Source organism: Arvicola amphibius, chromosome 2, assembly GCF_903992535.2.
Source record: "Arvicola amphibius chromosome 2, mArvAmp1.2, whole genome shotgun sequence".
In the NCBI taxonomy this organism is placed as follows: domain Eukaryota; kingdom Metazoa; phylum Chordata; class Mammalia; order Rodentia; family Cricetidae; genus Arvicola; species Arvicola amphibius.
This window is the reverse complement of record NC_052048.2, coordinates 65,897,396-65,920,459: the sequence shown is the minus strand read 5'-3', so window position 1 is coordinate 65,920,459 and position 23,064 is coordinate 65,897,396. Positions and strand designations below refer to the sequence as shown.

The 23,064-nt window shown below is 42.5% G+C and overlaps 2 protein-coding genes across 4 annotated transcripts in view; one reads left to right on the top strand and one right to left on the bottom strand.

Annotated features, from left to right (window-relative positions):
* Gcfc2 (GC-rich sequence DNA-binding factor 2) overlaps positions 1-14,476 on the top strand; it is a 35,418-nt gene extending 20,942 nt beyond the window's left edge. The window contains exons 11-17 of one of the 3 annotated variants that reach the window (XM_038318282.1): positions 292-442; positions 2,564-2,682; positions 4,912-4,988; positions 6,858-6,924; positions 8,479-8,625; positions 11,693-11,817; positions 12,818-14,476. In XM_038318282.1, coding sequence (XP_038174210.1) covers positions 292-442; positions 2,564-2,682; positions 4,912-4,988; positions 6,858-6,924; positions 8,479-8,625; positions 11,693-11,817; positions 12,818-12,935 — 804 coding nt within the window. In that variant the 3' untranslated portion in view covers positions 12,936-14,476. Of the gene's footprint in view, positions 1-291; positions 443-2,563; positions 2,683-4,911; positions 4,989-6,857; positions 6,925-8,478; positions 8,626-11,672; positions 11,818-12,817 lie in introns of those variants that run through there. The other 2 variants (XM_038318284.1, XM_038318283.1) reach the window with 2 other exon arrangements.
* Positions 14,477-16,956: 2,480 nt separating this feature from the next.
* Mrpl19 (mitochondrial ribosomal protein L19) lies at positions 16,957-21,852 on the bottom strand. Its single transcript, XM_038318285.1, has 5 exons — positions 21,627-21,852; positions 19,261-19,379; positions 18,954-19,088; positions 17,473-17,654; positions 16,957-17,356 (listed from the first exon to the last, which is right to left on the bottom strand). Exons 1-5 carry the CDS (start codon positions 21,845-21,847, stop codon positions 17,135-17,137), a joined length of 879 nt encoding a protein of 292 aa, XP_038174213.1. The 5' UTR covers positions 21,848-21,852; the 3' UTR covers positions 16,957-17,134.
* Between the last annotated feature and the right edge of the window lie 1,212 nt (positions 21,853-23,064).

Sequence of the window (23,064 nt, the reverse complement as noted above, 5' to 3'; positions counted from 1 at the left end):
CTCATACATGTGTTTTTCACTCTGAGCACTGCCATTGCTGTTCTCTGAATGTCCTGTCACACAGTGGCCTTTGCTGCATTTTTGCTATATGGATGAGTGCATAAAGCACAGTTTTTAGTTATCTTCCTCGATGCTCTGCCATGCCATCCTGCCTTACCTTGGTGGTCTAGTGGTGTATACATAGTGTTAAAACGTGATTATTCTCTTTGAGCCATAGAAAAATTCTAGGAATTTTGGAAAAAGTTAACTTATAAGTTTAAAAATGTATAACTTTATAATCTCATCTTATAGTTGGACTCCATAGGTCTAAACCAGATGCCCTGGTTCACATCCATAGTAGAGTTTATGGATGGCAGCATGGAAGATGCAAAGAAGGAAGATGAGTCGGATAGAAAAATTCTGTCTGCTGTCATCAACAAAACAGTTGTTCCTCACCTTACAGGTAATCTTGATTCTGTTATAATCACAAATATACTTTTAGAAGTTTGGAGACACAAGGAAATGGTATATGCAGTAAAGAGCAATTGATTTCATATGTAATTAGCCTGGTTGGGAAATGCTTATTTGTGCAAACCTTGCCCACAATAGTAGTGGTGGCACATGAAGTCATTTGTCACTATTTGTCAAGAGCAGCATGCCGTCATGTGTTACATACATTTCTTTCCCTTTTCTTACATTTCTTTTCCATTCCCTGTTCTTTGAGAGCCCTACATTTCATGTGTGCCTGCCATTAGCAGCTAATAATGCCTTTACTTCTGTCTTTAAAGGCTTCTTTTACTAAAACAGTATTTGACCAGAATCTTTTTATTGTATTCCAGAGAATGAGTTTTGAACTTGGTTAAACTTTGAAGATTATTATTCATTCTGAACAGTGGTTTACCTTTTTAAATCCAAATTTTTTAATCCTAACTCTGTAAACGGAGGCGGAGCTTTTCTTTTGTCCCAACTGCCTGGTCTCAAATAATCACACAACAGCATATATTAATTACAGAATGTTTGGCCTGTAGCTCAGGCTTATTGGTACCTCTTAGAGCTTAAATTAACCCATTATTAATCTACATTTTGTCACATGGCTTTGTGGCTTTACCTGTTGTCTAGTACATCTTGCTTCCCCGGTAGCTGTCTCACATCTCTGTCTCTGCCCCTCCTCCTGTTTCTGTCAAAACACTTCTCTTTGAGCCCACCATCCCGAAATTAAATAAATATAGCCCAGACCCTAGTGGTTGATTCTGTGTGTTCTGAAGACAGCACTTCCAGTATGTGCTGAAGGATCCGCTGTGGGGCGGGGAGCAGGAGAACATTAAGAAAGGTTCCATGGTTTTGACTCAGCTGGGAATCTGAAGGAGGCAGCTTAGAGTAGAAGTGATCAGCAGCACTCTGGAGGCCGTGTTGCTGTGGGTGCCTGTCTCTGAGTGGAGTATTAGATAGGTTGCTGAGAATACCAGTCAGGAGTTCAGGCAGGAGGTGGCTGTGTTTTGATGACAATGTCACGAAGTGACATGAAATAATAAGGAAGTGAGTTCAAGAAGGAGCAAGAAGGAAACAAATTGAGTCCTCATAAAAGTGACAAGTACCCAGCAAAGACCAGAGAGAAGACCAGGAGGATAATGTCTCAAAATCCACGCAGAGTATTTCCAGGAAGAAAGATGGGGCCCAGTTTTGGTTGCTGACAGTAGCCACAGAAGAATTAGAATCAATCTTTGGAGCTGGCTATGCAGATGTCCTGTTTAACTTGAGAGATGCACTCACCCCTCCTTGGAATGTTCTGAGGCCTGATTGAGAGGATTCCAGAAAGACAATACAAAGTAGACATCTAGACAGGACTTTGAGGAATTTTGTTTTAAAAGGAGAGACAATGGTGGATAGCACTGAAGAGTACTGGTATTAGGGATTATTGGAGTTGGGGAGATAATGTAGTGTTTAAAACTCTTGTACTCAGTCATGAGGACCAGAGTTCAGATCTCCAGAACCCACATAAAAACCTGGTAGGCATGGTGCCTGGCATGTAATCCCAAGTGCTTATAACAGGGAGACAGAGGATCCTAATAGCAAGCTGGGTAGCCAGAATAGCAACCATCAGCATGAAGCTTCTCATACATACAAACACACAATCAAGTATTTACACAAACGTGCATCCATACTCATGACTGTAGAGAGAGGAAGAAGTAGAGATCCTACAACTGAAGTGAGAACCAGAGGAATCAACCAGGCAAGTGAGCAGGCCAGGGTAAGCAATTTCTGGCTGACATTGAGACTCACTTGAATTTTGGGAGATCAGTTTGGAATACCTTTCTTTAAAACTACATTTCATCTGCAGATTGCAGTCACAGTTAGTGAGAAGTGAATTTATCTAGGGTTATACATTAACTTGAAGTGTGTGGCAAAACCCAAGGACAAAGAAATTAGGGTGTATGCAAAGAGGAAGTAGAAATTGAGAGTATGTTGCAAATCAGAAATGTCGTGATTGGGCATGGATTTTTTAACCTCAGTAAAAAGTGGAACAAGTATGCTAAAGATGAGAAGCATGATCTCTAACTTGTGTAACCACTGACATGTGTTTCAGATTTTGTAGAGTTCATTTGGGATCCCCTCTCAACCTCACAGACAAGAAGTTTAACAATGCACTGCAGACTGGTGTTTGAACATTCCGCTTCTGAAAATGAAGTTAGTAAAAGCAAACAGGTAATGATTTCTGCCGATTTGGGTTTTAGCTCGATGGTAGGTCACTGACCTATCATTCATGGAACCATGAGTTCAATCCCCAATACCACACAAAATAATTTATACAGGCTCATATTTTAATATGTGGATATATTACCTAGAAAGTGATCTCTCTTTTTAAGCCAGAATAGAAAGTATTTAAAAGTTGGGGTAAAATAAAATTTGCGTTTTGTTTTTGTTGTTATAACTATTGATATAGGACTCTTAAAGTATGTATGTTACTTACAATTAAGTGGAGAAAGAAATAAAATTTTATTTAGTTCAGTATGCTTTTGTGGAAAAATGCATTTGTTTAAATTGTACATTTATGGGTAATATTCTTGGTATAATGTCTAGAGTAGCTTAATACATACTGTATCTTTTTATTGGTAGTAAGCCAATTTCAATTTTCAATATATGGAGTCTTTCTAAAAAAGAGAACAGCATGTCACTATAGAAATGTTGCTGATACATGAAATACTTTAAACTCCCATCATCTGTTCATCTTAGTAGTAGTAATTAGAACTGGATATTTTCATTCAGCCTTTATTCTCAGTTATCCTAGTGGATCTGAGTGTTTACATATATAGTTGTCAGAGGCTTTAGCTACTATTTCATGCAATAGATGCATATAATATAATGTCCTTTAAGTTGAGTTACTGAATTCAATATTTGTCTCATTTATAATTGTTGGTATACAAACCAAATGAATGATCCAAAGTGGGATTACTGTGACAGACAAGCCAACAAAGACCCGCATCTATACTTTATGGAAGGCTTGTAGGAATCAGAAGGAAAGGACAGGGCCTGTTGTTTTTAAAACAAACAAAAAACAAGACCTTAGGCAGATAGCTTGGAGGTCTTTGTAGGAAGCTGCCCAAAACCACACTGCTCTTCAAAGTGAGACTAAAGTACAACGAATGGGGCTGCACTCCCCAGATTTGCAAAGAGTTTAAAAAAAAAAAAAAAAGAAAAGAAACAGAAAAGAAAAAAAAAACAAAAAAAAACAAGCAGGGAAACAGTATAGTTAGTAAGGGTGGAAGGTGTGTGACCCTGACCGGCCTGGAGTCACAGAGATCTGCATATCTTGTGTTAGCATTACAGGCGTGTGCCACCATGCTTGGAAGAAAACGGATGTCTTAGACACAGCTAGGAGGACTACAGATGGGATTCCACTATTGAGTTTCGTTGTTTTGTTTTTCTCTTTACTGATTAAATTTTTTCTTTGACAGTTTCATGTGTACATAATACACTGTCTACGCTCACCCCAGCTCTCTCATCTTCCTTCTGCCTCTGTCATCCTTTCCTCCCATGGCTCCCTTCCTATGTCCACATCCTTTTGTTTTGTTTTGTGACCCTCTGATTGTAACCAGGACTGTGTGTGGCCATCGGTTTGGAACTGTATTGCAGCCTGGTAGACTCCAATAACTGTCCTTCCTCCAGAATCCATCAGTAGTTCATCAGGGAGGGATAGGACCCCATGACCTCCCAGTCCATGATTGGCTCTTGACATCCCAGGCTTACACAGCCAGCCACTGCTGCTCAGATCTCGTGTTTGCCATGGCTGTGCCATTTCCTGAAGATAGCATTTCATATCTCTTCTCCCTGTCTTCTGCTCATACATTCTTTCCATTCTCTCTTCTGCAGCATTTCTTTTGCATTAAAGGGAGGGGTATAATGTCCTATTTGGGGCTGAGCACACAGGTCTCTTCATTCACCTCCATTTACTGCAAAGACAGTTTTTCTGGTTAAGGATGAGTAGCAGTTGTCTGTGGATAGCATAAATATTTAAGCTGCAGTTTTATACCACATCAGTTGGCTAGACCCTAGTGGGGAGGTTGCCCCTAGGGCCTATGATCTCCCCAGCTACCGGGTTTCTAGTATCAGATTGAATACAAGGTCATGAGCTATATTCTAGCAATTCCATTTTAGTGTATATATTTATTCTGTATATATTAAGAGATTTCTGCTAGGTATTTTATAGCATTATTAAGCAGACCCCCTAATAGAAAACCATCAAGTGTCTAATAGTAGTAGTCATGCACAAAATGCAGTATAGCAGTGAAAGTGGTTCACCGACAACCACATGCATCTTCCAAGTTCCTGCAGTGTTTAACAGTGTTACAGAACAATTCACTCCATTAAAATTTCCTGATTTGGTTACTTTATTTCCAATTATGACTTGCTGATGCTTTCCAAATTTTTAAATAGGATTTACTTAAATCTGTTGCTGAAAGAATTAAGAAGTCAATAGAAGATGATGTTTTTATTCCTCTATATCCTAAGAGGTAAGAGCTCTTAATTTTTATACTGTTGGAAATAGCTTTTCTTTGAGGAGGAATAGGGTCATGTAAGACACAGCCTGATGTAGCTGAGGCTGTTCCTGAACTTTCTACAAAGTTGAGAATAATCTTGAATTCCTCAACATTATGTGTGTACTCCTGCCCTCACCTACCAAATGCTGGAATCAGAGGCATCTGCCATCCTATCTAGCCCTTAGAGAATACAAATTTGTAGGATGTAATGCAAAAAACACTTTAGACTTTTCTAGACCTAAAACACTTATTTACTGTTCTAAGATGCAAACCAAGATTTCAGCAAGTATTTCTCTAAACCTCATGTGCCCCACATATGATGCTTAACATTTGGACATTGTATATTTGTTTAAATTTACCTAGAATCAGGAGGTTGTAACCTAGAGACGTAAAGAACACAGGTGCTTAGCTCCACCATTCTGGGTTGTTTGACCTTGGGTCCCTGCTGTCATTGTCATCAGTACAAGGCTGGAGAAATCAATAGATACCCCCACAGGACAGCAGGATGATGAAGACAGTGTTCAGAACAGAGCAGTGCCATGTACAGAGGATGCATAGCACAGTCTAGAGCATCATGGGTGCAGATGTGAACTCTGTTCATCTTAGGAAACACGGGGCTTGATTTATGGTCATACACTTGACAAGAAAACCTTCTTGGTAGTGATGATTTGTGAACTCTAGCTACCCAATGATACTCCCATGATGGAAGTTAGGACAGCGAGACTTGGTGATTCCTGGTTTATCTGAGTCAGGAAGAGGTATCTGCAAATAAAAATTATGCCCCAGTAAGTTTTGGTTTTGTGCTGTTTTAGGTAACTAATATATTCACATAGTTCAAATTATGCTTGTGGTTTATTCATATTTAAGGCAATTGCTTGAGTCTTTTGGCTAAAATCAAGTATATCTTTAAAATGAGGTGTTTTGTTTTGAAGATTTATATATTGTGAACATTTGCCTGTGTATATATCTGTGTACATGTGTGTTTAGTTGCCAGAAGAGGTCAGAAGAGAGCATTGGATCCCCTGGAGCTGGAATTACAGGCAGTTGTGAACCACACAACTGTGGGTGCTAGAAACTGACCCCGGTCCTCTGCAGGAACAGCAAGTGCTCTTAACTGCTGGACTACTCCAGTTCCCTAAAATGAGATATATTTACTTTTACCCTGACTTCTGACTGCAGATTTTTGCCATTCATCCTATATATGCTATAACCTTATTTTCCCCTCCTTCTATATGAAATGAAATATATTATAAGCAGGTACAAGCAGTTTTGTTCCTTTCTCAGTGCACAGTAGGCATGTAGGTTTTCTATAACTGACCAGCATGTGAGTGATAATCTTACCAACAGCAAGGTTATAAACAAATGGGCAGATAAACCGTTCTGTGCTCAGGCAGTTATAGCTGCAAGACACAATTGCGGAAACTCATTGTTGGTTGAGCATGGATATGTTTATAATTCTTGGTAGATAACACCAGAGTGCCTTGATTAATTTTTCATTTAAGTTGTTTAGTTAAAAATAAACAAAAGGGACCAGAGAGATCGCTTGGTGGTCAAAAGTATAATGCTCTTCCAGAGCTGACTGGAGTTTGATTCCCAGGTTGGGCAGCTCACAACTGCCTGTAACTCCAACTCCAGGGACTCCAGTGGCCTCTTCTAGCTTCTGCAGGTAATGCATTCCTGTGCACAAACCATACACAGACATACAGATATACACAGAATTCAAAACACAACAAAAAACAAAAAGTCTTACTTTTTTTGCGGTTTTATTCTGAAAGAATAATAGTCCTTTATATCTTCTCTTTTTCCTTTCCTTCCCCCTCCTCCTCATTTGTTTCAAATTAGTTCTGAAGAAGGAAAAATGTCACCACATTCAAAGTTCCAAGAAAGACAGTTCTGGGGGGCTCTAAAGGTAAGCAGAGTACTGTCTTTAAAATATATCTCTGTTAATCTTTGCATCCATACATATGTGTTGAACTCCACTCTGCCACCACAGTACAGCACTAATAGTTTTAAGACATAGTCTCACTATATAGTCCTGGCTCTCCTGGTCTTTGCTGTGGAGATCAGGCTGCCTTGTAGTAGTCCTTCCTGTCTGCCTCCTTTGTACTGGAATTAAAGGCATGTGCTACCATGCCCAGCCTTATTCTGTTTTACTTTTTAATATTTCTAAAGGTCCTTTAAAAATGTAAAAGCAGTTTTTGTCTCATGGACCCTGCAAAAGAAGCACTGGGTTGAATTTAATCTCAGGCTACCCTTGATTGAAAAGCTAAAGTTAAAGCCACAGTCGAGTCAGTGGAGGTAGATAGGATAAGATCAGTTCCAGTGATGTTTCAGGTGAAGCATCAGAAGGATGCCACAGCTGACATGTGAGGAACACAAGGCGTATCACAGCCAAGTGCCTGATGTTGGCACCTGGTGTTATACCCTTCTTAACATGTAGGAGATGCAGGCTTGGGGGAGACTAAAATCTCCTTTGGATGTAGTAAATCACAGAACTGTGGAGACGTAACACAATACAGATGGCATACAAGTCCCTGTTCCAGGGGTTAGGCCAGAGCTGAGAACTTGACAGCAGTTATGCATAGGCAGTATTTGGCCATAAATGACAAGTTTTGAAAAGACTAGGATGGGGAACGGAGTGGGGGTGGGGTCTTCAGATGCACCTTATAATGAATTGTGAACCTTTGTGCCTCAAGGAGCTCAAGAATGAAAATGAGTATTAAATGCCATGATAAAGAACTAGGGGGTAATAAATGTCCATTGTGTTTGAGAAATTAGAAGGACATAAATGTCCTTAGCAGGAGCAGTTTCAGTGCAGTGAGTGAATGTGTGCCCTGGCCAGACCAGGGAAGATGCTTTCCAGGACAGGCAGCGGTGACAGTGACAGTGGGAAGTGTGGCATGTTACTAGCCCAGATATCATTCAGCACTCAGAATACTAGAAGACCCAGATTTCTCACAATTCACAGAAACTTGAATTCAGCCCTCCAAATGCAACATGTATTCATTGAAGATCTTATTATGAGGCACTTAACCTGTTATCAGGAGACTCTTTGGTTGTCTTGTTTTACATGTCAGCTATGAGGTTCTTGGCATTGCCAGGCTTCCTAGCAGCACACGTTAATACCAGCACTAGCATTGGCATTGCTTTCTGATCCTGGTAAACTGCACTCTTAGACTTAGTGGCCCCAGACAATAAGAAGATGGGTTATAGTGGGACACTGATCTGGAGGGGCTGCAGTGGAGTTGCATGAGGTATATTGGGGTTGGTTACCCTAATAATAGAAGTAGGATGAGCAAATACATGGAGGTGAGGATCGGGTATTTACTTGGGAATGTTCTTTGTTCCAAAGCTGACATTTACAACAGGGCCAACTAGTGAGAGTGAGGGAGCTGGACCAGTTGTTTCTGTACCATTGCAGCTTTTAGGGCAGACACACATAATTACTTGGTATTTCTTTTAGCTCTTCCGCAATATTCTTCTTTGGAATGGACTTCTCCCAGATGACACCTTGCAAGATCTAGGACTAGGGAAGCTGCTGAATCGCTATCTTATTATTGCTCTTACTCATGCCTTCCCTGGACCAGATGCTGTTAAAAAGTGCAGCCAGGTGAGCTATATAGAGCCAATTCTAATTGTGTCATTAATGTCTATAATTTCAGTGTGGTGGCTTATATCTCTAATCCCATCACTAGAGAAGCTGAGGTCAGCCTGGTCTACAAGGTTAGACCCTCTCTCAAAACAGTAACAGCAGAGATTTAAGTAGTAGGACTGGAGAGATGTCTCAGAGGTTAAGACTGCATACTGCTCTTGAGTTTAGTTCATAGTTCCAACATTGGGCAGCTCATAACACCTGTAAATTCAGCACTGGTGGGGAATCCAGTGCCCTCTTCTGGCCTCTTCAGGAACTTGTACATAAACATACGAAGACATGAATGAATCTTAAAGATTTAGTTATTGAAATCTATATTACAACCAAATAATTAAATTTTGGAGATTGCACATGAGTAAACAAATCAGTTAACAGCAAAACCCAGCAGCTACTTTCATATTTAAGAATCAGTATTCTGGTTTGAAACAACAGTGTTGGGGGAAAGTATTTACTAATGATGCCAGGAGCCAAGTACGGTTTACACACTCCATATCTCAGTACTTCAGGGGCTCAAGGCAGGAAGATCGTGAGTTCAGACAACCCAAAACAGAAGGGAGGCAGGGAGAAAAGGAAGAAGGAAAATTAAAAAGAGTTAAAGAACTAGGTTAGAAATTAGGAAAGCAGCTATAACACATAAGATTGAACTCCACATCAAATTTAAAGTCTGGAAGTGGCCTCAAAATATACAAGTCAAATCAGCACAAATGGGTCTGGAAAACAACCTGCAAGCAATGTGGCAAAGAGTGACAGCACCACCAGAGCTGCTAGTCAGTGCACTGTGAAGATGCCTGCACAGCCAGCACCAGAGCTGCTAGTCAGTGCACTGTGAAGATGCCTGCACAGCACCACCAGAGCTGCTAGTCAGTGCACTGTGAAGATGCCTGCACAGCCAGCAGTGCAGAACAGTGGGGCTCTGCTGTTCCTGTTTCACTAAAATCCCCAGTTGTGATGTAAGCCTGGGCTGCTACCATTCTTGGGCTGTAGAAGCCCTGTGGCCTGTAGTGTCCAGTGTACTGGTTCTGGAAAACAGATTCTGTCCCTGGCAAGAGAGCACAGTTCTTCAGGACAATGCTGAAAGTTTTAAACGTTGACTTCTAAGAATTTATGCTAGGACAAAATCAGAGTTGAACATAGAGATTGTAAGTACAAAGAACATTATAGCATTATTTCCTGAAGGCAGCCCAAACTACCTGCATCAGTTACTTTTGTGTTGCTATGATAAAAACACCGTGACCAAAGGAGACTTAAAGAAGAGCGAGTTTGTTTGGGGTTGTAGTTTCAGAGAGAGAGTCTGTAATGGAGGGGAAGGCCTGACAGCAGAATGCTGAGATCACATTTTCAGCCCCACCAGTGATTGACTTCCTCCAGTAAGACTCCACCCCCACAGGTTCTCTAACCTCCCCAAGCAGCGCCATGAACTGGGGGACCAGGTGTTCAAATTTTCAAATATGTGGACCTAGGGAGGCTGTTTTGATTCAAAACACTACAATACTCAAATATTCCCAAAACATTTGATCTGCCTGTAAGGTAAAAGTCATGCTATTAAATGGTGCTTAGGAAGCCAGGCTTGGCAGCACAACCATAATCCCATCCTTATAGTTCTTAAATTTAAATCATTCTCTGTGTGGAATGTTCTCAATTGACTGCAAAGTCATCTCAAAAGTAGTAAAGGAGAAGTGTGTTTACACAACTTCTCTGCAGCAGGTTTGAGAAGCAGGCCACAGGTCAGCAGAATGGTCTCACTTTATACATGGACAGGCTTGCTGGCTCCATGAGAACTTCCAGACACATGTAAAATAGCAAAGCACTGGAAAGCACATACAAATGACAAGCCAGTGGAGACTGATCCAAAACTGTTAAAGACAGGTAGTTTGTCAAGCAGCTCTTCCATGTCTCTGTCTTCTGCAGTCCCACATCTGCATTTTTTTCTCAATAATTAATAATACAGTAAGTCTTTTTTCCTGGCCTTTATTTACTTTATGTTTGTTGATGCTGCTGCTGCTGCTAAGTCTGGACTCGAGGCCTCAGATGCTTTAAACACCTACTCTGCCACCTACACATTCAGCAACACCCAGTCCTGTCATTGTTTTGAGACAGGATCTGTCTGCTACCAAGACTGGCTGGCTGGCTTTGAACTCAAATCCCTTTCTGCCTTGGGCCTCTCAGATGTTAAAATTACAGATGCCTACCACCATTTTCACCATTTTTTACAACTGTTTTAAGACTAACACCAGCTCTCTTTTATAAGATACTTTCCAGAATTTGTATTCCATTACAGAGGTACTTTTGCTTTCTCCTTTCTCCAGATCCTGGTCTTGATGTTACCAGTGATAGCACGGCCTGCACGACTGTCCAGGAACTCTGTATTTCCCTCTTCTTTCCTTTTCCTTCTTGTTGCTATGAGGAAGTTATTTTTCTTTCAACATTTTTCTGGCTTTCCCCCTAATTGTGTTATTTTTGGAAAAGGCCTTTTTTTTTTTTTTTTTTTTTGCTTATTTTGCCTCGTGTGCACTACAGTGATCTCTTTGGCCTCTACGGACATAGAAAGCACACTGGTATAGGACAAATTGTCCTTCCTTTTCTTCCATTTAACATACTTACAATCACCTGTTGATTTCTTCTCTTGAATGTTTGTGTATGTGGAATTATAAGCATTGCAAAACAATGCACAGAGCAGATTCCATCTGCTTTTAAGCTTTAGCAATGAAGAATTTTTTTTAATCAAGTGACTTTTTTTCCATTTCAGTTATCTTGTATATATGGATGTTTTGCCTGCTTATATGTTTGTACTATGTGAATGCAGTACCTGAGGTCAGAAGGGGACATCAAATCTCTTGGAATTGGAGTTACAGATGGTTGGGAGCTATCATGTGGGCTACAGGAATCAAACCTGGATCCTCTGGAAGAATAGCCAGTGCTGCTACCCACTGAGCCCTCTCTCAACCCACATTACCTTTGACACAGGAAAGGGAAATCTCAAACTTTCTTTGCTCTTGTGCTTTAAGCCTGCCATGTGTCTTGCCAGATAGCAGCCTGTCTACCAGAGAAATGGTTTGAGAACTCTGCTATGAGGACATCGATTCCCCAACTAGAAAACTTCATTCAGTTTTTGTTGCGGTCTGCACATAAATTATACACAAGTGAATTCAGGTAATGCTCATTTAATCTTTCACATCCAAAGTATAGTTCAAGGATTTTGAATGCTTTCAGCAATTTTAAGGAAGATTTGTACTTTTACTATAATTTTAACATCTGGATTTACAGATGTAACTAGTCTGGCATAGTATTTGCCTAATAGCACAAAGCCCTGGGTTCAATCCAAGAACTCATAAACCAGGCATTGTGTGTGGCACATGCCTAGAATCCTTCTGTAGTATTGAGGAAGTCTTGGTGTGACTGCTCCACCCAGCTGGCAGTATCCTGGCTGTAGAAGCTAACAGTACAGCACTGTGGAGACCGTGATGGCAGGCTTGCTCTGTGTTCTGCTTTTTATTGCCAGTCACATTCAAATTTTCCAGGATACTCTGTATTTGAGCTTTGCAATTACAGTCATGAGGTTTATGAAGCTGGGGCCAGTCTAAGAAATCCATCATTAGGCTGTTTTGTTTGTGCCGGTACTACAGTGTGCTCATTGCTCATGCAAATAGATATGATACAGGCTGCCACTGACAGGCTGTTATGCACATGTGTATATGTGGCGAATACAAAAACGATTAGTATAGTCAGCGTCGAGTATGGTGTAATATGCACAGCTGTATGTGCTGTGCTTTTATGGAGCTATCAGCACACGTTTGTTTACGCCAGCAGCACAGCATGTAACATGTTTCTGTGTGGCATGATAGCTAGTGTCACTGTGCCTTAGGGATTGATTAATCAGCACTTCACCCGGTGATGTAACAGACTTTAAATACTGACTTAGGTGGAGCTCCTGTTTCAGGTACTGATAGCTCCTGAGTCCACTGTGACTCCCTTCACATGTTACAGCACTTTTTCTTCTAAATTTATCTCTTTCATTCATTTTATTTCATCTTATGTGTTGTCCTAAGGATCAAGCTTAGGGCCCACTGCACTAAAGACTTTCTACCACTCATACACCTGTAGGCTCTACTGCATTAGCGAGGAATCAATGCTTTTTGGTTTTGCTTTTCAGGAATGAAGTCGATGAAATAATTCTTATCCTGATGAAAGTAAAAGCTTTGAGTCAAGCCGAATCTCTTATAGAGGAATATCACCTGGAGCCCCCCACACCCCCAGTTACAGGCGTTTGAGTGCACTGTGGGAGGTGTTGAGAGTCATTGATGAAAGTGCTCAGTTGCACTCCTGTGCACAGTGGTGCCTCTTCATCCTCTGCCCGTCCTTCCTGGTGCTGACCGAGGGCTACCTGCACAGCAGCAGCTGTTCTTCCTCAGGCTGAGAGGAGTTGAAGAATCGCTACACAGACACATGTCCAGAGTTAAACCGTCGTCAGCTTTGGCATCCCTTTTTTGGAGGGGGGGTTCAAGACAGGGTTTCTCTGTAGCTTTGGAACCTGTCCTGGAACTAGCTCTAGCTCTTGTAGACCAGGCTGGCCCTGAACTCACAGAGATCCACCTGCCTTTGCCTCCCAGTGCTGGGATTAAAGGCGTGTACCACCACCGCCCAGCCAGCTTTTAAAACCCCCACTGTTTACAAATCAGCTAATGAGGAAATCTTAGAATGAACTGCTTAATTATGAGATGGTTAACACATTTTTATAACAAATTGTCCTTCCAAAATCTGTACTAGTTGATTGTATGAACTCAGTGAAAGAGTGCTAGTGAGTCTCCAGATTTTTAATTCACTGTTAATTTGTTAGGGGAAAAGTCTATTTTAAAAAGGTTTATTTTTATATGTGTAGTTATGTATACACCTGGGTGACTTTATGTATACCACTTCCATGCAGAGACCAGAAAAGGCCAGAGGGCATCATATTCCCTGGAACTAGGGGTCCAGGAGATTGTGGCCCACCTGATGTAGATGCTGGGAGTTAAACCCAGGCCCTCAGGAAGAGATCTTAAACTACTAAGTTGTTCCTCCAGCCCCTGTTGAAGAAGGAAGACATATGGTTTGGGTCATCTGTAATTCTTTGTGAACTATATCCATCTTTTTCTAGAGACTTATTATACTTCCATATTTAAAATAATATCTTTTGCCTGTCCTCTGGCAAATAATTTATCAGAAAACTTAACATTTTTCTTTGAATTTTAAGGGTTTTTTTGATGATGAAGTTATCATTTGGTAGCAAGTTAGGCTTTTTTGTTCTGTTGTCATTCACGGTAGAATTAAAAGGTCACTACAATTTTAAATACAGAATGTAAAGTATTTGTCTTATTAAGGAAATCTAAGGCAAGGTAGTTAAGAAATTAGGAATTTTTTGCAAAATGATTTTATTCATGTTAAGTCTGTTAAGCTACTCAGTGATGCCCCCGTGTATAATTACTGCCCTAAAGGTAGTTGGAAAATGTTGGTTATATTGTAAGATGTGACTCTGGCCCGTATTTACATACTTGGAAGCCCTACTTTCAAGACTCCATGTAATGTGAACAGCTGACATGTTATCGCTGTAGCAGTGGGAGCTTGTGGTTCTCTACGTGAAGATGTTAAAACTGTTAGTTATACAAACTGCACAAACAGAATCCCACATAGAAAGCCCAAACACTGCTGAATCCTCAGTTCATGTTAATGTTGTTTTAGACAGCAGCTCATTACAAAAGCACATGTGTATGTGTACAGAAAGTTTTGTATATAAATGGCAAATGCTTTATTACATTAAAATTTCCAGGGTTTTGTTGTTGTTATTGTCATTTTTTCGAGATAGGGTTTCTCTGTAGCTTTGAATCCTGTCCTGGAACTAGATCTTGTAGACCAGGCTGGACTCAAACTCAGAGATCCACTTGCCTCTGCCTCCCGAGTGCTGGGATTAAAGGCGTGCACTACCACTGCCCGGCTTGAATTTTCTAGTTTTTTGTTTGTTTGTTTGTTTGTTGTTTTTTTTTTACTGTTCCAGTGGACTTTTGGAAGCTGTTCTCTGGCTTTGGATAGACATGGGTAGATATTCTCTCATTGGTCTAACCTGGGCAGACACTCTAGAAACACTGGAATTGAAACATGCTGTGAAGCCAGCCTGGCCATCACTGTGGAATGGATGTACTGGCACAGCAGGGCAGACACTCATCTGGTGATTCAGCTCACAGACTCCTAGCCAGCTGGGGCTACAGGAGACCCTGACACACCTTTCATTCTTTATCTCTCGGCTGGTCCCATTGTTCTACTCTCTCTGGAGACTGGATCTCACTCTGAGGTGTAACTGACACTGATCTTGGGACCCTTCTGCCTCCCAAGACCTGGAATTGCAGGCCATATCACCACACCTGGCAAGAAAAACCCTAAAAAGGCTTAACTGGGTAGAGAGAAAGCATGTTCATGAATTAGAAAACTAACTTGGGGTAGATTTTATTCTCCTTACACTGACTCATAAATGTAATGTCAGCACTGAAACAGGGTAAGGGAAATAAACATGCAAGTGCACAACCTAGGGCTGGTACTCAACAGGGAATCCCCAGCCCAGTACTGACAGAACGAACTGAGTGAGCCTTAGTTCCACCTCATTTTTCTATACCACCACAACACCCAAACAGACGAGTCACAGATCTAACTGGAACTCTAAAACAGAGACTCGGGAAAATCAGAGGAGACTTGACTCCGGCAGAGACTGGAGAAGCTCAGCAGAGTTCAGGTCCCAGCACCAGGGGATCTAGCGCACACTCCCATAGTCACACATGCATACATTTTAGGAAGGAAGAGGTACTGGGTATCTAAACTCCGAGTAACAGTTCCAGGAAGATGAGGAGAGAAAAAAGCAACAACTGCCAAGTTTCCCAGAACATGAGTCACTGCATTGAAAGGTTCACCCCAAAATGTGGATACAAATATACCAGCACCAAGGCACAATGCTATCATTTCATTACCGTGAAGACTTAAAACTACATACTTTGAAGTCATAAGGAGCAGAAGCCAGAATGACTTTCTCAACACGGCACTAAAGCGCTAATACCAGAATTGTAAAAAGGAAACAAAGCAGATTGACAGTACCGGTCAGATCGTCTCTCAGGGGTAAAATGGCCACATGAGGGAAAGGACTCGAGCACAAGAGGCACACCATGTATGCCATGGAGGTCAGTGTGCATCTTCTCTGAAAGGTAGTAAAGTTATGCTCCATCTACAGGAGGTAGCCAGGAAGACGAAACAAGGACTGCAGGAAGTGCTCACCAGAAAAGCCACCCCGAGATGAGAGGCTCCAGAGGGCAGGTCTGGGCACTGAGAGACTCACTGATGGAGGCACCAAGATCCAGGCTAGCTCTTGTGATGTTACAGGTGGGCTAGCCTTTACTCTGATGCATTCCAGCTTCCCAACCCATGATGGGTCAACAAGTACACTCCTGTACCCACAGAGTTTTGACCCCCTAGGGCTTGACTCATGCAGAAAGTAAGAAAAATACACTCTCCGACCACCTTCCTGCTGGACACTCACCACCCAGTCTACACTGTAGCCTCCCAGGTGCTCTGGGGTATCTTCTGTTGAGCAGATTTCACTTATACTTGACCTATGGAATTATCACAAGTGTTTTTTGTAAACGGAGGGGGAAATGAAGCCAGATGACAACTCAGACTGCACATTCTCCTTGAAACTACCACAGAGCAAAACAACACCCTTTTCTACCTGCTAATGAGCCTGTCAACAAGGCATTTAATAGTCTGTGTAGGGCTGGAGAGAAGGCTAGTGATTGAGAGTTCAGTTTGCCAGCTCCCATGTCAGGTGAGTCATAGCTGCAACTCCAGTTCCTGAGAATCTGATTCCTTCTGGTCTCTGGACATCCATGTACATACAATACAGACCAGGGTGCTGGGAACTGAACTTGGGTCCTCTGCAAGAGCAAGTGTTCTTACTGATCCACCTCTACAGCACCTATTACACTTAACTACCATACTGTTGTGTCTTTATGATTATTTCCCAATTTACTCCCCGTGCTCACATCCCAGTATGTCTCGTTTTGGTGACGCTGACTCCACTGGCTCCAGAAAGGGAATGAATGTTGGGTGATTGAAGCACCATAAACTGATATGCAGACTTTATGCTTTATGCTAGGTACTGATATGCTAGATGAGGAGTGCTCTTTCATTTAATAGCTAAGTTCTTACAAAGCACATAATGGCTTTCAAACCAAATCCTGAGCTAATACACCTACAATTAACTAAAGGCATCCTCAGAACAAGGGCTTAAAAGAAAAGTATATTTTTACATTTGTGTACAAGCTGGGTCCACACATGCCAGGGTGTGCATGTAGAAGGCAAAGGACAACGTTCAGAAATCAGTTCTCTCCTTCCACCCCGGGCTCCAGAACTGAACTCGGGTCATCAGGCCTGAGCAGCCATCTCACCATTCCCAAGATCAAGACTTCTTTGATGCTTCTATTTCTTCCCATAACGCAGCTTCGATTTTTGAAGTGTCATATTCTCTCATCATATCAAATTCAAGCCATGGCTGGCTCCACTTCTGGGCTTCTTTCATTTGCTCCTCGGTTAAAGCAAGATCAAATCTGATCCCTTTAATGTTGAAGTATGGACGTTCCCAGCGTTTGGACCACGGCTTTGGCTTCATTTTAACTTGGAGCTAAGGAAAACAAAAATAGAATTTGGGCTGGTGAGATGCACATAAAAGTCTCCCTGAGTTTTCTGCAGGGTGCTTGCTTTTTCAAACTGGCACCTAAGCACATGTGCATGGTCTACCTTGTTAACAGGCACTTCCTGGCAGGACTCGTGTGGGACCGGCTTCATGTTAACATCAAAGGTGCTGAACTCAGGGAGGGCGTCCCGTAAATACAGCAGGCTGTCGTCCAGCCGCTTCTCCAACTTCACCACCTGGATCTCGTGGATTCGAGGATTATACAATTCAAAGCAAAACTCCACACCTAAAAAAGAAACATGCTTACCACCTAAGTCCAGACTCCTGCAATACTTCATAGTACAATCATGTACTATGAAACTAGCAAGTGGGACATGGAACGAACACAGAAAATTTCTAAACTGAAGATTATTAAAGCAAAACAAACCAAATCCCATTTAGATTAAAAAGTGAAAATTGAATGATGTCGTGTAAATCTCAGATTGGCCTACAGGCATGTCTGTAGGTCACTGTCTTGATGACCAGTTGATACATGAGGGCCTAGTCCCCCATGGGAGCTACCATCCCTGGACAGGTGGTCCTAGGCTGGATGAAGAGTTGGGGAACCATGAGCTTGGGAGTGGGCCAGCGAATGGCATTCTTCTATGGTTTCTGTCTCAGTTCCACTGGAGGCTGTGACCTGAACGTGTAAGCTGAAATAAACTCTCTTCCCCTAAGTTTCTTTTGGACGGGAGTGTATTATGGCAGCAACAGAGGCTAAACTAGAACACTAGGCAGGGTGCTCTACTTGGTGAACATGACACTGTTTCGAGTGTGACCCCCACAAAACTCACCCTGAAGGCTCCTCTCGCAGTCACACTTCTCTGACAACTTCACACCTGAGAGCCCTGAGGTGACTCTCGCCATTTCAATTCTTGATCTTTCTAGAACTTCACTATTTGTTCCACTACTGTGCTAGTCATGGCATGTATGACTGCTTCTGAATCCAGAGTGTAGTGCTGACAACAGCAGCTGTGTCATGACATAAGCAAACTCCTAAGGACACCATCCTCTCTGTCCCAGTGGACTCTGCTAAATGTGAAGACTCACATCCCTAATCCTGTAATCTCAATGCTCAGAGGGCAAGAGACTGGAGGATGGCTTCAAGTTTGAGGTCAACCAGCTCCATATAGCAAAACCCTGGCCACTCGTGGCCTACATGGGAAGACCCTGTCTCAAACACACTACTAATAAAGCAAAAGGAATCTTCCCCTCACTGCTTCATTCACTGTCTCCACTCTTGAATATGCCATGTTTATACAGACAGGGTCTCACTATGTAGTCCAACCTGGTTTTGAACTAAAAGATATCCTCATGCTTGAGCATATTCCTTGTGCTACGAAAACAGGCAAATGTGACCATACCCAGCCTAGAAAGTCTAATCCTAATGGATGTTGTCCATATAATAAAAAGAAGCTTTCAAAAGAAAGTGGACCCTCCAACAGTCCATTAAACAGTGAACACAAACCTCTATCCACTGCAAAGCACATGTTCTCTCTTGGGGAAAACCCACTTTCACATTCTGGAAGCACAAGAAGAAATATACCTTGTCCTTCAATCGTGTTTCTAAGGGTGAAAGTAGCCCCAAGTCCTTTTCCTGACCGCTGGATGCAAATCCCCAGGAACTGGCTGGTTTTTCCACTGGCATATGGGTCGGATGTGGTGACACGCAGTATGCTTCCTACAGGGTCAGAAGAGAAGCAAGCTCAGGCATGAGACACAGGAATGAACATATAAGGTGTATAACTTAGTATGTTAGAAATAACTAACAGCAAAACCCAGACACCTGGAGAATAATCTTTATGCAAAGAACTATCCCCCACACCTGCTGACGGACACCAGACCTCACTCACCAACATAGAACTCTGGAATGTGAAGCACCTTTCTCCTGTCGAGCATATCTTTTCTTTCCAGCTGAAATTTCAGAGGGTTTGTTCTGCCCCTTGGAGGAATGAATTCAGGACTCAGGAACCTATAAAGAAAGGCATTTTAAAAATGAAAAGGTAATTTGGGCCAATATAAGGGGGTGGGGGAAGAACTGGTTTACAAAGAAATGAATGGGTATAATGCTGACGTATCCCATTTAAATAAGGAATCATGTTATTTCTAAACTGTTAGTGCTCCCAAGTACCCACCAGGCATTTTGTTTAAAAGCTTATAAAACATCTAGATCCCCACAGTCTGGACCTTAATTGTCCAAGAAGGCACATTTGCTAAGAGCTTAGCTGCCAGCCTGTGCAGTCACTGGGGGTTAGAACTGCACTCGGGAAGCAGAGGCAGGTACATCTCTGTGAGTTCGAGACCAGCCCATTCTACAGCATGAGTTCCAGGACAGGCTCCAAAGCTACACAGAGAAACTGTCTCAAGCAAAACAAATAACAACAACAACAACAAAAAGAATTAGAACTCAGTAGAGAAAACATGTCATGTAGTCGGACGTTTCTGTCCCACCTGCCTGCTCCCAAATAACCAGACTTACTATTAATTATAAATGCTTGGCCGATGGCTTAACCTTGTTTTTAGCTACCTCTTATAACCTAAATTAACTCACTTTTATTAATCTATGTGCTGCCCGAGGCTTATTTACCTCCTCTATATACTCCCCATCCTGCTCGCTCTGCATCTCATGGCGTCTCCAAGACACCGCCCTTCTTTCTAGCATTCTACCTGCCCCGAAAATCCCGCCCAGTCATCAGCCAGTTGGCTCTTTGTTTTTTTCTTTCTGTTTTTTTTTTTTTTTTCTTTTTTTGGTTTTTCGAGACAGGGTTTCTCTGCAGCTTTTTTTTTTTTTTTTTTTTTTTTTTAGAGCCTGTCCTGGAACGAGCTCTTGTAGACCAGGCTGGCCTCGAACTCACAGAGATCCGCCTGCCTCTGCCTCCCAAGTGCTGGGATTAAAGGCGTGCGCCACCACCGCCCGGCTCAGTTGGCTCTTTGTTAACCAATGAGAGCAATACATATTTACAGTGAACAACAGGATTATGCCATTGCAATGTTACTGGGCATGTACGCTGAAGGCAAGAATGAGACCCAGCCCCTTTCTGTTTCTTCTTTTGCTTTACCTCAACTAATACTTCCTGCCATGCCGTACTGTGTTACTGCAGGGCCAAAGTGACAGGGCCAGGACCACGCAAAGTTAACTAAAACTGTTGAAACCCTGAGCCAAAGTAAATAGTTCCCTTTAAGTTGATTAACTCAGTACCATAAATTAATCTTCATAGAAATTAGGTGTGTGTGTGTGTATGTATTGTGTACTGGTATGTATGTATGTATGTATGTATGTATGTATGTATGTATGTATTGTGTACTGGGAGTGGGGTGCAGACCATAGCATCCACGTAGGAGTGCGAAGACAAATTTTGGAGTCGGATCTTTCCTTCCACTTTGTGTTCTAGGGATGGAGCTGGGTGGACAGGCTTGCACAGGAGACACCTTTACCACTGTTGGGCCATACTGTTACATTTTGAAAACTGACTTCTTTTTTTAATGTCTATGAGTGTTTGCCTGCATGTATGTATATGCATCACATACATGGCCTGGTTCCCTCAGAGACCACAAAGAAGGTGCTGGATCCGCAAGAGCTGGAATTGCAGATGGTTGTGAGCCACTCTGAGGGTCCTCTGGAAGAGCCTCAAGTGTTCTTAACGGCTAGCCATCTCGCCAGCTTTTGAAAGATTATTTTCCCACCTCAATGAGATAATGTGGTCATAGAAAAATATTTTTTTTTCTAAATCATTAGCTTTCCTAAGTCCAAGCAGATTTCAATTCAGAACTACAGGATATTTAAAATATTTAAGCCCAGGGACAAGCTACGCCCCTTTTACGGAGCCTATAATCGCACCAAGTTTTTCCCACAAAAAGTCAGGTTTGTTTTGGTTGTGAGTGTTCTGAAACAGGATCTAGCTATGCAAACCTACGTGGCTCAGAAATCCACCGCGTTAGCCAACACTCTACCCTCTAAGAGGAAGGGTTTGGGGACGTCAGGGCAACTCAAACAAGTTCACAGGTGCAACTAAGATGAAAAGTTTAGAACACATAAAACTGAGGAATGGAAGTCCAACCCTGCGTCCCTTCAGGATCTAGAGATGGGCAGACGCGGAATTCGATTATGTGCAGCCCAGCTACAAGGTAAGCAGGTATCCAAACGTGTGAACACCCGGGCAGCTCCGGGACCTACAGACGCCCGCGCATGCGCACGCCCTCTAGGCCGCGGCTGCCTCACCTTCTCTGTTCCTCCGGGGCTCGGCGCCGATCTACCATGACAGGTTTCGGAGGTGGCTTGAACCCACTGGGCTCGGAAGGTCCGGTGCTCTGAAGCCGGCTCGGTCCCGTGCGGACACAGAAAACATCAGACCCGAGTGTAGCGAGCCGCGGCCTGGCTGTTCGGAAGCTCCGGGCCAGGTTCAGGGACAACCTACAGCCTTCTGCCATGGAGGCCGCCATGTCTACACCCGCAATGCAGGACTACAGCTCCCAGAAGTCAGTGCGACGAGGTATGGCCAGACGGTGGCTCCTATGGGACTAATCTGCTTTCCTGTGAATCACGGTTAGTTTGAGGACACCGTAATGCCAAAAGTATATAATGTCCTCTTCTCCATATTTTACAAAGTTACACAACCCCCAAAGAACAGGCAAATTTGTACTTTGCAATAGGTACTGTGACCTCATTTGCATTGTGAGTAAGTGTGGAACGTGTGTTTGTGTACGTTCGTGAATGTGTGTGTGATTGCTGGGGCCCATGGAGGCCAGTTCCCTGGAGCAGGAGTTACAGACAGTAACAAGGTACCCCGCATGGGTGCTGAGAACCTGGGTCCTCTAAAGCATCAGTAAATGTTCCTAACAGCTAGAACGCCGCTCCAGTCTCGTTTTCACTTGTTATTTGCCTGTGCCTGTATGCAAAAACACAACTATCTCCTCAAAGGGAATAAGAGATAGTTTATTCTGGAGCCAAGTGTTAGTGACCATGACTTAGGAACACAGATTTAAGTCCCATAAATCCGTGTTCTGAGGAGGTAACAATTTCATGAAGTTTTCATAATATCAGAACAAAGAAGGCAGTAAAACACTCTTAAATACATGGGTAGGTACATCAATTTAGGTGCACTATAACGAAGTGGAGAAGTCTCCACTGTAGGCCTCAGATGCTGACTGTCGGCATTCTTAGCCTTTGTGTTGATGGAACTGAGGGGTCTGCAAATAAATTCACCTAACAGTCATAAGGCTGTTGGTCCACAAAGGGTTGGTAATGAATGACCATGTGAAGGACTAACAGCCCAAGGCAGTTTGGCTCTGGATCTGCAACATCCTGGTGTCTCCAGTTTTGATCATACAGTCAGCCTTGTAGAATGCTGCTTGGATATTTGCTTTACCTCTTGTATAATTATTATATTAGTATTTAGTTCCTCTAATATGCATTCCGTGGAGAAGGATGAGTATCTTCTTTTGCTGGCGTTCTGGCTTGCTACCCAGCACCGCCTGGCTCTCATTAACTCCAAACAGAATAATAGGTGCTGGCTGGTTTTGTCAACTTGGCACAAGCTAGCATCATCCGAGAGGAGGTCAGTTGAGAAAATGCCTCCATAAGGCAGGTCTGTAGGCAAGCCTGTGGGGCATTTTCTTAATTAGTGATTCATGTGGGAGGACCCAGCCCATTGTGGGAA

Bases quoted from the DNA above. Each gene is read 5' to 3' on its own strand.
- Mrpl19 (XM_038318285.1), bottom strand. From the start codon at position 21,847: ATGGCGGCCTCCATGGCAGAAGGCTGTAGGTTGTCCCTGAACCTGGCC. The intron at 19,380-21,626 runs GTGAGGCAGCCG...CTTTCTTTATAG, and splicing joins GCCCCGGAGGAACAGAGAAG to GTTCCTGAGTCCTGAATTCA. The intron at 19,089-19,260 runs GTGAGTGAGGTC...CTGACCCTGTAG, and splicing joins CATTCCAGAGTTCTATGTTG to GAAGCATACTGCGTGTCACC.